Source organism: Grampus griseus (assembly GCF_964374135.1).
Source record: "Grampus griseus genome assembly, chromosome: 12".
NCBI classification, from domain to species: domain Eukaryota; kingdom Metazoa; phylum Chordata; class Mammalia; order Artiodactyla; family Delphinidae; genus Grampus; species Grampus griseus.
The window spans coordinates 29757555-29771795 of NC_139006.1; the positions used below are offsets into that span (position 1 = coordinate 29757555).

Below are 14241 nucleotides of genomic sequence, written 5' to 3' on the forward strand. Positions count from 1 at the left end.
CTGGAAGGTAGAATGGTCAGAATTTGTTTTCTACTGTGGGTGTCCTCACTAAAAAATACAAATTTGTTTTTAAGGGAGCGGGTGGTAACTCATTCCCTTTTGGTCTGTGTGAGGTCTGAAGTGGGAGTGGGCGCGTGGTTAGACCCTCCCCCAAAGAACGCGGGGAGCCCAAGGTCACATTCCTTCCCTGAGGGTAGACTCCCCGTTAGCAGCTCCCGCAGGTGCCCTGAGTCACTGTTGCACCTGCATTTATTTCAGTTCACCAGCTTGCTCTATCCGCTTCCGATTCCCTCACAGACAGGGATTGCTCACCGTCTCAGAGTCAGCTTCCTGGGGAAGCAAGCCCATTACAGGTGCCTCAGGTCGTTCAGGTGATGATGCCCAGGACACACCTATATTTGAGTCTAGAGATCAACAGAGATGATATGGCTCAACAGAATTTTTTGGGACTAACTGGTGTGTGGAAGACTGCTGAAGCCACAGAAAGAGACAGGACCTCACTGAATGAAAGGTGACTGAAAATTTAATTCCTGGAGAACTCTGATGTTTAAGGAGTGGGTAGAGGAGCCATAAAAAGATAGAAAAAGATTAGTGAGGCAAGAGGACCAAAAGAGTGCGCCATCATGAAAGACCGGGGAGTGGGGGGAGTTTTATGAACAAGATGGTCACGATATCAAATATGACAGAGATCAAGTAGAAAGAAAAAGGGAGAGGCCAAACAATCAGGCAATTACAAGCTCATTGGTGAGCTTTGTCAGTGCACATAACGGTGACGGGAGGAACAGGAAGTGACAGAGAGGAGACGTCAGGCACACACCACTCTCCAAGCTGTGGCAGTGAGAGAGGCTGAGCTAGACAAACTGTGACAGGCAAGGGGCAACTCTTTTCTCCCTGGGATGAAGGAGACCCAAATATGTTCACAGTGGGTGGATAAAGGCCAGTGGAGAGAGAAAATTTTAAAATATATTAGCAAGAAGTGTTTTCATAGAGGAAGGTTCCAGAGAAGACTGGAGGGAATGGGATCAAAAGCACATGGAAAGGAATTACCCTTCAGAGAAATAAAAGTATAACTCCTTAGGGTTGAAAGAAAAAGCAGGTAAGGAACAAAATACCATGGACCAGTGCTGTTCAGTAAGGTAGCACAGCCTACACACGGCTACTGAGCACAGACTGACACGTGGTTGGTCTGAACTGAGACATACTGCTAGCCCACTGGATTCCAAATACTCGGCACCGAAAAAAAAAAAAAGATTACAGACTATCTCCGTAACTTTTCTATATTGATTCTATTTTGACACTGAAATAGTAAAACTAATTTTGCCTGTTCCCTTTTACTTTTTAAAATGTGGCTACTAGAAAATTTAAAACTATACATGACTTTCGTCACATTCCTAGTGAACGGGTTGCAGGTGTGTATCAAGTGAGGTTACTTACTGTGGGGATGCAGATCTTGCTTAAAGGGTTTCCATCCAGGAGATACGATCCATTAAATGTCACATATTCATCGTAATACTGAGGTGCTTGAGGGATAACACTACACAACAATTTGCGTTTTTCTTCGATTTTTTTCCTTATGTGCAAGTATTCAAAATACGGATTTGCTCTCTCTGAACTGTACGGCTGGATCTCGTCTAGTTTCAGAGAGTCCACGATGGCTGCCAGAGACTGCTGAGTTTTCTCTTTTGCTTGCAGTAAAGAGGGACTTGCTTGCACAGGCTGAGGCACACGTGACACTTTCCTTTTCCGTGGGTGGTGAATCTGAGGATCATCCTCCTCAGTTAATCTTATTCTTCCTCGAGGAGATGAAGACTCAGTATCTTTGTCTGCTAACAGTGTACAGGTGGCAAGAATCTGTTTGCTTTGATTTGCTATTGTATTTGCTTTGTTTCTAGTCATCCTTTGAGGAATTTGGTTTTCAGTTTTATCATCTTCAGCACTTTCTTCTAATTCTACTTTAACTAAGTGTCCATATCTGTGCATTTCTGGTTGACCTGGTTGTTGTGAATGGTTTTCCAGACTCGATAAAGTACTCTGTTGTGATTCTTCATCTTCTATGGAAAGCAAACACTTTTCACTTTCAGGACAATGTTTTGGATTATCCTGTTCATTCAGGTTTCCTTTTGGCATCCCTGCATTCATTTCACATAAATCAGAATCACACTTATCATTCAAATGAGTCAAAACCAAACTCTCCAGTTTGTTTTCTTTTTCATGTGAAATAACCTGAATATCAGAAGTGCTATTTTCAGCCTCATGGCCACTGGAAGACTTATACATCAGTTTGCTAAATGCATAATGTGTATTTGGCTGGGAAGAGGCATCACTTCCATTAAAGTCCTTTTCTGATGGTAATACAGGCAAAGTATTAGCTTTCTCAAAATTCGGTGCTGTTTCTTGAACAGTGCTTTCAGAGAACACTGGGACAAAGGCATCTGTCTTCTGAACATCTGTTAGGATAAAAGTATTCTCCATATCTTTTGTAGATTCATTATCAGTATCTAAAACAGAATTGATAATTTGAATTGCATTTTTCTGTTGTAAAATACCTGGTTCTTGATTGGCAACATATGACAAAGATCTAGGCTTAGAAATAGATTCAGCATCTGAAAGTGATTGGCTGTGAAAAGAGCAAGGTTGCTGTGAAGGGAGAAAGGATGCTGGATCCTGAGCACAAGTGTTTCCTGGCAATTCAGTCTGGTGCAAGGATACAAAATCAATATTCTGTTCTTTCAATATTTTGTGTTCAGAGTTACAAAAACCCTGAACAGAGGAATCTTGATCAGATGTAGTAGAATTTGGGCAGATGAAGTCACTGGCGCTTAATGCCTCCCGTCTATCAACAGGTATTTCCCATGATTTACTTTGGATCACACCAACCTGATTAGACGGCTCTAGATACACAGGACTGTCCATCAAAGTGCCCACTGCAGCAGTGCTCTTGATACCATTTGTATCAGCAGAAGTGTATTTGCTGTTTACAGATCTAGTTGGAGAGGCTGCAAAACTGGAATGTGTGTTAGACGCACTTGAAAGTTCTCTTTCAGGCACATCCGAGGGTACCTCAGGTTTGGGAGAAGGACAAGCATCTCTTGGCACAACTAAGCCATCTTGACCGCTTTCTTCTGATATTGTTTGGAAGTGTTTTGTATGTTCGCAAATGACAGATGGCATGCTACATCTTCGAACTTCTGCAGTTGGTCTCCCCTCATTCATAACTAGTTTAGCATCTTCTACCGAGGAGGACCGGAGATGGGCTGTTGGAAGTCTGCTCGTATAAGATGCTTTAATCCGCTCTGGTAGTTCAGTCAGGCTATCCGACTCCCTCTCATGAAGGGCAGGAGATTTGGCAATTGACAAAAACGGTGACTGGGAAAAGGACATTTGGGAATCTGAACCCTCTAACATGAAGTCTGAGTCATACTCCACTGGAAGCCTTGGGGTTGTCACTGTAGTATGGCAAGAATCTTCTGAGCTAGCCACCGAAATCATGGATACGGACCTGGAGCTGAGACCTGGCTTTTCACTTTCTGATCTAGGAGATCTGTTTAAGCTATTATCTGAAACAAAGGATGACTTGCCTAAATTCACTGTATTTTTGGTGTCGACAGATTGTGACCTGTTACTTACAGCATCTTTGCAACGTTTCTCCTTGGTATAAGCATCAGTCAACTCTGAACTCTTCGACCTAGTAAGTTCTTTATTTTTGGACTCAGCTGGTACATGCTTTGTTTTTTCTTTATCTTTTACTTTAAGTTCTAAACAATTACGATTTCTCAACCGTTCCTTTTCTTTTTGCTTAATCTTTTCCTTGTGTTTTCTGTGCCACTGCTCTATTTCTAGGTCTTTAAGGCTTAGCATCCGCTCAAAGCTGGTCTGCATTAAGTCATCATTCACTAGCCTCTTTTCTTTGGGTCGAGTATCTTTTGATGCTGGTGATGACTTAGGTTTAGGCTTATCTGCTTCGGGTTTTACTTTGAGTGAACTACTTAGTTGCACTTTATCCTTGTGTTTGTCTCGTTCTTTGTATCTGTCTATATCTTTATCTTTTTTGTCTTTTTCTTTTCCATCAGGAGTTCTCAAAGGCTCATCTTTTGTTTTTTCTTTAAGAGAGAAAGTTTTTTCATGTTGTGCTTTATTGCTATCTGCTATACTTGACCTCCTCTCTTCCTGGAACTGTTTGGAGTTAGTTATATTTACATTATCTCTAGATTTTTCCTTTTTATCTACCTCCCTATCTTTTTCTTTATTTTTGCTTTTTTCTGATTTAGTATACTCAGTATTATCTGATTGTTTTTTTTTTTCCATCAAGTGCTTCTCTTTGCTCTCTGCAGGATGTCTTTCTTTTTCAAGTTTTTCTTTGTCATGTTTCCTATCTATCTTTTCTCTACTTTTCTCTCTGTCATCAGTTTTTTTAACGGTAGTAATGTTTTTTATCTTCTCACCTTCTTTATGGCATTTTTCTGTGTGATGTGAATATAGCTTGTCTTTTTCTTTTATTCTGTCAACACATTCACTAGGATCTAACCTGTCTTTCTCTGACTTATGCTCATGTTTTATCTTCTTCTCTTTTTCAGAATTTTTTCTTTCAGCCTTCTCAACATCCTTTTCTTTACTCTGAAACCGTTTCTCAGATTTTTCCTTACTTTCTTTCATATGCTTTTCTTGTTTTTCAATTTCTATTTCCTTTTCCACTGAATGTAACCCTATAGACTCTTCACTGGCACTTATACCTAAAGAACTGAATTCTGTTTCTTTATCAGTTAGTACATTCTCTCTCTCATCTTTCAAATCTCTTATTTTTTCCTCCCTAAAAGATTTCTCGCTTTCCTTTTTAATCTTTTCTCGTTCTTCTTTAAAGTTCCTCTCTTTGGAGACATGCTTTTCCTTGGTTGATTTATCATCTTTTATGTTTTTCTCCAGCTTTGATTTTTTTTCTAATGTTAGGGACTCATGTTCCATACTTAAAAATAGATCTTCAGTTTCATCACTTTTAAAAAAATTCTCTTTCCAAAATTCTCTATCAAATTCCACACTCCGCTGCAGCTCTTTAGCACCATCCCTATTTTTGTATTTTTCCTTTTCACCTTCAATTTCTTTTTTATGCTTTTCTTTTTCCCTTTCTTTATGTTTTAATTTATGCTTTTTTAATGTTTTACCCTCTTTATCCATTTTTTTCAGCGTGCAGTCTGAGTTTTCAAATGTTGGACTGTGATCTTCATCCTTTATTTTGGCATTTGACTTTTCACCAAATTCTAAGTGGAAATCTTTCTGATGTTTGTTTTTTTCCTTATGCTTACAAGATTTTACACTTGAACTTTCTGGCAAGAATTCAGATTCTATATTATCATACCGAACAAGATCAGGCTGTAATGACATTTCAGAACTTCCTGGTGATAAACATGTCTTAGAATGTTCTTGTTTTAGTGGTGTTGACTGCTTTTCACTGAGTCCACAAGAATGTTTGGGAGATTTACCAGTGGAAATATGAAATAAATGTAATGAAGTATCATCTTTTGGACTAAAAGATTTCCTAAAATTCCCCTCCTCTCTGGTCTTTTCTGAACAATCTAGTGCAGTATTAACTGTCAAGTTTGTTACTCTGGTATTTTCTTTCCCCTCTTTTTCTTGCTTCAGCTCTTGGTTCTCTTTATTTTTGTTCTGGTTCTTTAATTTTCTTTTAACTTTGCCTTTCTGTTTGTGTTCATTTGAAACTCCATATTCCTTTCTGGTCTGTATATCAGAATTCGATGTTTCAGGGACAGAACATGGAGCAGAACACTTTTTGTTCTGAAGAATTTCTTCATCTGAACTTTCAGAACTTGAATACAAAACCCTAGATGGCTTTTGTTTTTTACTTTTAAATGATTTAGGATAGAAAGCTTTCTCCTGTTTTACAAATAAGCTACTCTTTTCTACTTGAGTCTCGTTCTCTCTTCTCAGCTCTTTCCTAAGAATGCGCCTGCCATCGATCATCTTGTTCACTGCTTCCTCCTCGTCATCTTTGAACTCATACTCATCAAGGGCACATGGAAGAGCTGCTTTACTGGGAACTATTTGTTTACTTTCACAGATGAGAGAGTCTTTCTCTGTCTCAGAGTCAATATTTTCATCAACACTGGAAGGATTTACAGACCGAGCCTCTTCAGAATCTAGAATAAGAAAGGAAAATCTGCTGTTAGTCAAGAGACAACTGTCAGAAAAGTAAGACTGAGAGAAAAATATAGCATATACATCAAATATTTCGAACAATTCAGAGAAAAAAATCATATTTATATGTAAATAATACAACAGCAATATGTAAGAACTCTGCTACAGTTTTGTGGAAAAGCCTGATAAAGAATCTGCTTCAGGATGACACCCCGTGACACTTCTAAAAGCACACAATACACTGGATTTACAACAGATACCAAAAAGACGTATCCAATATTAAAATGTATGTATAATATAATGAAGAGGTTCATAACTCAGGGGACTGGATTCAGGAAAACACTGGCTACTAATGTCATGTTAAAAAAAATTTTTTTTTTGGCTGTGCCATGTGGCATGTGGGATCTTAGTTCCCTGACCAGGGATGGAACCTGCCCGCATCCCCTGAAGTGGAAGCAGGGAGTCTTAATCACTGGACCACCAGGGAAGTCCCCTATAAAATTTTACATATATGTACATTTTCTTTTTTCCTGGAGAGAGAATATTTAAGTAGAATTCTTTGATGCAAAAAAGACTAACAATCACTAACTTAAAGGGTTTATAATTAAGTAAACATCACAGATCGTTTTATATGCTTCAGAATTTTATTAGTAAAAGCATAAAAGAGCAAATGATTCCCATAAAGGATAGAACTTGAATAAAGGTGAATGGTTTTAACTATACAAGATACATGACTATCTGCTTTACTATCCATTAAAAAAAAAAAGAAATATATCCCCCAATTACACAGTCAAGATTATAACAGATAAATTGAATAGATACATAATTAGAAAAAAGCTATTTTATTCTTTAGTTTTTTTATTTATAGTTTATTTTCTTCCTAGTTGGGCATCTTTTCTTAGCTGAAATGTACATTGCATACATGGGGCCTCCAACTGAAAAGAAAACCCAGAACTCTAATTAAAAGAAAACTGAGGCCTCTGACCAAAAGAGGAAAAAACCAAACTCATTATAAAAAGTAACTGAACACTTTTTTGGCTAAGTATTTGTTAATATTAAAGTTATAAATTTATTTTAATACATCAAGCTTCCTCTAAAGTGATCTAACTCCCAAATATTCTCTTTACATGGAAATTCAAATTCCAGAAGCATTGTAGAGTGTCTATAAGGTTTTGAGCACTGGATAGGAGCTATGGAGAGATCACAATCTTATTTTCGCAGAGGATGTGGTAATATTCTAAGACAATACTATTATTAAGTGCCAATGAGTGACACGGTTATATTGACATGTGGTATAAAAAAGAACATTTTTGGAATTACAACTGCTTGTAAGCATAACTCCACTCCCAGTTATCAATACTGCAATACAGAGTATCAAGCCATAGAACTTTTTGCTGCAAAAAAGGAACAGCTGTTTTGGAAGTAGTATTTATTCTGCTCCTTGATTAAATGAATACAAGAATATGTACTGATATGACAGGTATTATTTTGTCTTATTGGTGCCTTGTTTACAATTTGTTCTTGAGGACTGTTCTCCCCTTGCCGTTTTTAGGAACTTGACTTTTTAGGGTTTATATGTAAGTATTCTATTTATACTATTTCTCATTAGGTAAGTTTTACTGGAAATTGGGAATGGTTTTTTCCTTTTTATATCTCACAAAACCTTAATTCGACACTTAGAATCAATCTTAAGTAAATATTTATTATGCTCCTCCAGGCACAGAGTGCTAGGTGCTACAGGTGACATGATGAAAAGAACACAGTCCTGCGCTGTAACAGTTACACAACCTGAAAATTGCTAAAATGGCAGTGGGCACTAGGTCCAACGGGTGCACTTGGGAAAGAGTCAGTATACTGGGAGAAGTGAAGGGAAGCAGGCTTCTCAAAGCAACAGCACTGAACTGAGGCAGGAAGGATGTATAGGAAGTTCAGGTAGGCTTTAACGGCATGAAAACAACTATTATGAAAATAAGGAGCTCAAACCACAGTATGTCCCATTTAATATATGGCTTTTTTTCATTGAACAGTTGTAGATATTTTCTTTTGAAGTTGCATTTTCTTTATTACTGTTTTTAAGGGCTGCATATTACATGGAGTTAATGTGTAATCATTTAAACGGATTCTCCTGAGGGGACATTCAGGTTGTCCTAGTTATTGGATATTATACTTAATAATTTAGAAAAAACTTTTGTATAGCTTATCAGTTGAAAATAGCAGTATATAAATTTGTCTGTGTGTGTGTGTGTGTATGTAGGGAAAAAGAAATGAGAGAAATACATCAAAATAGCATCCATATTAAACTCTGGCCAGAGGAATTATGCCTTTTTATTTTTTCAAGTTTTGCTGTATTTTCCAAATTCCTAGCCTAACACATGTATTAGTTTTAACATCAGAAAAAATATTTTTAAAAACTACACTAATAGGTATAAAATGGTACCACTATTTGTTCGATTTTTTGATTACAGGTGTGGCTCATTTTTCCATGTGTTTGTATTTCTCCTGTGTTAACATCACTTTATAATTTCTTCATCCTATTTTCTTCTGGTCTTCTTTGCCTATGCATATTAATATATTACTTAAATTATACTACACACATACTCCTGTGTATGTTTCAATCACTATATCATAGTGCTTACCATTCTGAATATACATATTAAAGGTCAAATGCACATTCTCTGAGTTACACACATACGTGTACCTGAGAGATATAAGGTTGTCATCTGTGCTCCTGCTTCATCAGCTGAAGGTAATTAAGCAATGCTCTCCAACACAGATATGTTTTTTCCCCCATGGTTCTTTTAAAGAGACTCCTACTTTTTTAAAAGGGAAAAACATAAGTTCTAAAGTGAATAAGTTAGCCTCATGGTACATGATATGTCCGTGATGAAGAGTGTGGAATTACTCCAGGGAAGGATAGCAGCCTGGCTCTGGTCACTGAGTTGCACCTGCCCAACAGGCTCGCTCCTCTCTGCACGTGATTCTCAGCACCAGCAGCAACGACCCTGCATGGTTCTCATGAAGCTGGCTAGTCTGTGACTCCAGCAAAGATACTACAATTCTGTGATGCCATTTCACTGTCAGACCAGGCTGAAACCCTTTTCTTCCCTAAGCAGTCCAAACCTTTTTGATTTACTTTACCCAGGACTATAGATCAAGCTGGTCTTGGAATTCTAGTGCAGTAGTAGCTTAAAAAAATTGTTTGCTCTGCCTCCCTTAGGAGATGATTGCTTAGAGTAAGAAATTCACCTAGAATCCAAATCCTCAAATCCTTGTTCTCAAAATGGCCATGGTTATCATTATACTGCATTATTTTCTAATCTGTTGCAATCTTTTTAGTCTTTAATATCTATTTAGTCACTAAATTTGAACTCGTACTTAAAACATTTTACCAAATTATTTCTGATAAAAAGCTCCTTTAAAAAATGTTTATGTTTAGCATCTCAACAATTTTATTTGGGAAACTAGGAAGAAAAGTGAGAAATAAGCAATCATTAAAACATTAAATTTTTCATTAAAACATTTTTCTTCTCCATGCAAAAATGCTAAATAACAAAATGAAACTTAATTGTTAAAAAACAAACACATTTGAAAGTTGCTCTGTACCTCTCAAGGCACTCTAAGATATTTGCAACTAACACTAGTGACATTTAAAGAATAGCTAAATGTTACTTGAGATCACAATTATCCTTAGGCTTGACTTTTCCCCTACTGAGGCTACCATAAATTTCCATCTTATCTTGTATGGAATCCAAAAGGAACAGATGTGACCAATGCAGGAAGATGACAGTATATAAAGTAAATCCCTCCTCCTTCAAAATCTCTCCAAAATAACCAGCATGCATTTGACGAAGCAATTATATTTCACATGCCTAATAAGAAAATCAACAGATTCTGGGCTTTTAAAATAGTCTGATTATATTAATGATTACACATCTTCAGGAAACATAACTATATTCTACTAAAGTCACATATACTTCGGGAGTGGGTGATGACAAAACAAAACTAAATATACCATGACCCTAAACTTAAAGAACTTATAGGCAAGTCCAAGTCTCTACTTTTCCTCTGAGATTCAACTGCCTAACCTGGAACTTCTTGGACTCCTTTCAATCACCCTAATTCAAGACTGAGCACATTCAACTCATTACTTTCTCTCCCACAACTGCTTCCTCTTGCTGCTAAAAGCCAATGTTTTCCCACCTCTGGCATGACAACAACCCACTTATGCAAAATAAAAACCTCAGAGTCTTTTGCAACTCTCTCAATTCCTCAGCTTCCAAATTCAACCATTCAAGTGTCACTCTCTGGACTATCTCTTACATCCATCTTCTCTCGATCCCCATGGCCACTGTCCCAGCTCAGGTCCTCACCAGTGCTTGCCTAGATCAGTTATCACCTGAAACCACAATGTGGCCAGCATTACAGATCATATCATGTTTCTTCTCATCTGAGGGTTCCTGCCTCTAGGATAAAAGACTTCCCCAAAACTGAAGCACTATCTCTACTACTACTACCATCAACTATTAATACCATCAATTATTATCCCCATTTAAGAGACATGTAAACAGAGTAAGAGCTAATAAGTAGCTTGTCCAAGGTCACCTCACCATGAAGGGCTATATCCTGGGGTGTCTTCATCCGCCTTCAGAGCGTGTTCTACACATAATCTCCCATCTTTCATTCCTTCTTGCTATACACATTTGCCATACCAGTGTATTACTTCCTATTCCCCAAACTTCTATGCACGTTTATGTAGATTCTCATCAGTTACTTTTTTAAAAAAACTGAAGTATAGTTGATTTACAATATTGTGTTAGTTTCAGGTAACTCAGTTTTATATACATATGTATATATTTTTTTCCATCTTTTCCATTATAGGTAGTTATAAGATACTGAATATAGTTCTGTGTATAAATCCTTGTTGTTTATCTATTTTGAATATAGTAGTGTGTATCTGTTAATCTCAACCTCTAATCTACCCCACCCCCACTTTCCCCTTTGGTAACCATAAATTTGTGTTCTCTGTCTGTGAGTCTGTTTCTGTGTTGTAAATAAGCTCATTTGTATCATTTATTTTAGATTCCAAAGATTAAATATCATATATTTGTCTTTACTCAGTTACTCTTTATTATTTTCCAACTACTTAACTAGAAGATATTTTAGATTATCGGTCAAGGAGAGGTGCAGTTCAAGAATTTATATTTTAGGAAGGGCATAGGGGTAGGAATCTGTTGTGGGGAGGAGGTTGGGTAGGGGACTTGTCTTGAGGCTACGTTTGCATTGGTATTTACTTATATGTTTATTTGGATTGATCTGGAAGGAGGTAAAGTTAACTTCTCATTTACCCCTGGGAACATCACTGGTTTGAAACCATTCCAAAAGATGTGTATATTTTATTGCTGCTATTCTGATCACTGGGATTTGGGAGGTCAAAGATCGTTTCCCAGGAAAGTCAAGGGGCAAAGAGAAGACTATCTGTTCTACAATATCCCCTATACATTCCACCTATTCTAGATGAATACGTGCATACATGCACGTGCATGCGCGCACACATGCACGTGCATGCGCGCACACTTCAGCTTCCTGTAAACTTATAAAAGTATATTACTTTATTAATAAGCACCTGTGTAAATTATAACACCTGGAGAATGAAAAAATTAGGTATCATCTATTTGTGGGACGGATGATGGTAGGGATAGTAGTGCATTTACTGAGAATAGAAAGGCCTGTTGATGGAATTTGGGAGTTCTTTGTGGGAAGGTAACCTCCAGTGAGGTAACTCTACTGTTCTGTTTTTCACTTACCCAACAGATACTTCAAATACAAGTCTGTGACTTATACTTAGGGACTTTTGTAATACCTAGCATGTGCAGATACTTAATAAATGTAGAATGAGTATACAACTAGAGGATTTCAGAACTGGATTAAGACATCAAGAAATCAAGTCGGGGTGCTTATACTGGACAGACAGGAGGACTGTAGAAAGGAACAGAAACATGTAACACAAGTAGAAACTAACACACTACTGTAAAGCAATTATGCTCCACTGAAGACGTTAAAAAAAAAAAGCCATGTAACACAAATTTATCCACTTTACAATTCTGTTTAACGTCCAAGTGCCACTGACTACTACTACAGTCTGACTCATTCATTGCTGACGTCTTCTTAAAGTCAGCACTTTGAAGAGGTGGCAACCACTTCACCCACACGGTATCAGTTCCCACAGCACTGGTCACGTGGAGATTAGGTCTGTCACTTGAACGGCTTTCAGCCACCCTTAGATTTTGTATAGCCTGCACTTTCACACCTTATGCACTAACACTTCCAATATTCTTCCTGTACTGAGCGCATGCTTTTATACATCAGCTGCTGAACCTTTTTGAGTCAGCCAGAAATTTACTTTTAAACAATGGCACCATCTTTATATAGTGTGGTGTCTGTACAATTATTTGAGTACATATGTATTTTGTATTTTATGAAAATGGAAAAATTAGCCCCCTTCAGAAGCTGAAATAAAGACTGTTCAATTGTGAAGAAAAGGAAAATTAGAGAACCCATATAAATACTAGATATATATTAGAGTGTGTCACATTTTGAAAAGCAGTGATGAAAAATAAGGTTTAAAATTACAGGCAATATCAGCATGTAAAATATTTAGATAACTTATACAGAGTTTATGCCAATACTAAGTGCTAGAAATTAGTTTCAAAAGGAGCCTAATGTTCACCTCTGTCTTGACAAAAATTAAGAAAATTGATCAGAACCATTAAAATAATCTCCTGCTCAACCTGTGGCTAAATCCCTTTGTAATCACCACAAGCAACTCTTCCTTTCCAGTATTAAAGTCAGTTTACCACTAAACTCATTGTAGGTTAACAAAGAAAATGTGAAATTGAGATAAGAAAAATACTTGGAAAATAGTTTTCCTTAACTAAAATCATGGAGATGCAATGAGCAAAATCCAGACTTTGGGAAAAACTGCCAGGCACATGATTTTTTCAACAACAGAAGAATACAAGAACGTAAGAATGGAAGGGAATATTTACAGATTAAAAGATACTCAAACGTCTCACCCAACTGCAATATATGGACTTCATTTGGATTCAGACTTTGAAAAAGTTGAAAAAAACTTATGATTTTATGAGGCAATGAGAACTTGGAACAATAACCAAATATTTACTAGGAATCCAGTTTAGTTAGCTTAGGTATGATACTGATATTATGTTTTTTTTTTTTAATTCCTATCTTTTAAGAGGTACCTACTAAAACATTTTCTAATAAAATGACTTCAAAGATGGGATAGGGAAGAATGGATAGAACAAAATAAGATTGGCCATTGCCAAGGTGGTAATGATTAAAAGTGGGTAATAAGTATACATGGGTTTGTAATACTACTCCTCTTTCTGCTCTGTACTTTCACTATAGAGATTAAAAATTAAAAATTTCTATATTGGGCTTCCCTGGTGGCGCAGTGGTTGAGAGTCCGCCTGCCCATGCAGGGGACACGGGTTCGTGCCCCGGTCCGGGAAAACCCCACGTGCCGCGGAGCAGCTAGGCCCGTGAGCCACGGCCGCTGAGCCTGCGCGTCCGGAGCCTGTGCTCCGCAACGCGAGAGGCCACAACAGTGAGAGGCCTGCGTACCGCAAAAAAAAAAAAAAAAAAAAATTCTATATTGAAACAAAAAACATTAATTTGCATACAATTAATCTATTTTAAAATGTTATCAACAATGAATATATCATGCAATGTACAGAATTAACCCCCCCACCATAACATATATACTATACTTAGGGAGTTTTAAAATAAATAATTTTCTGAGTATAAAATCAGGTAATATGTAAGCACATTTTCAGGAATACATATGAAAAGATACTCTTTCATTAAAGACAGTAAATTAAAAAAAAAAGACAAAAAAAAAAAAGACAGTAAATTAAGTAACTGTAGGCTCTATGGCAAAAAACAAAAAAATCATACCAGCAAGGTGACTACAGTTAACAATACTGTATTGTATACCTGAAAGTTGCTAAGGGTAGATTTTAAACGTTCTTACAACACACACACACACACACACACACACACACACACACACACACA

General features: G+C 37.1%; 1 protein-coding gene across 4 annotated transcripts in view; it reads right to left on the minus strand.

The window, feature by feature from the left end:
- Positions 1-14241, minus strand: part of ANKRD12 (ankyrin repeat domain 12) — a 114866-nt gene that overhangs the window by 16598 nt on the left and 84027 nt on the right. For all 4 annotated transcript variants that reach the window (XM_082667438.1, XM_082667439.1, XM_082667437.1 and 1 more), the window contains one exon: positions 1435-6149. In XM_082667438.1, coding sequence (XP_082523564.1) covers positions 1435-6149 — 4715 coding nt within the window. The remainder of the gene's footprint in view (positions 1-1434; positions 6150-14241) is intronic.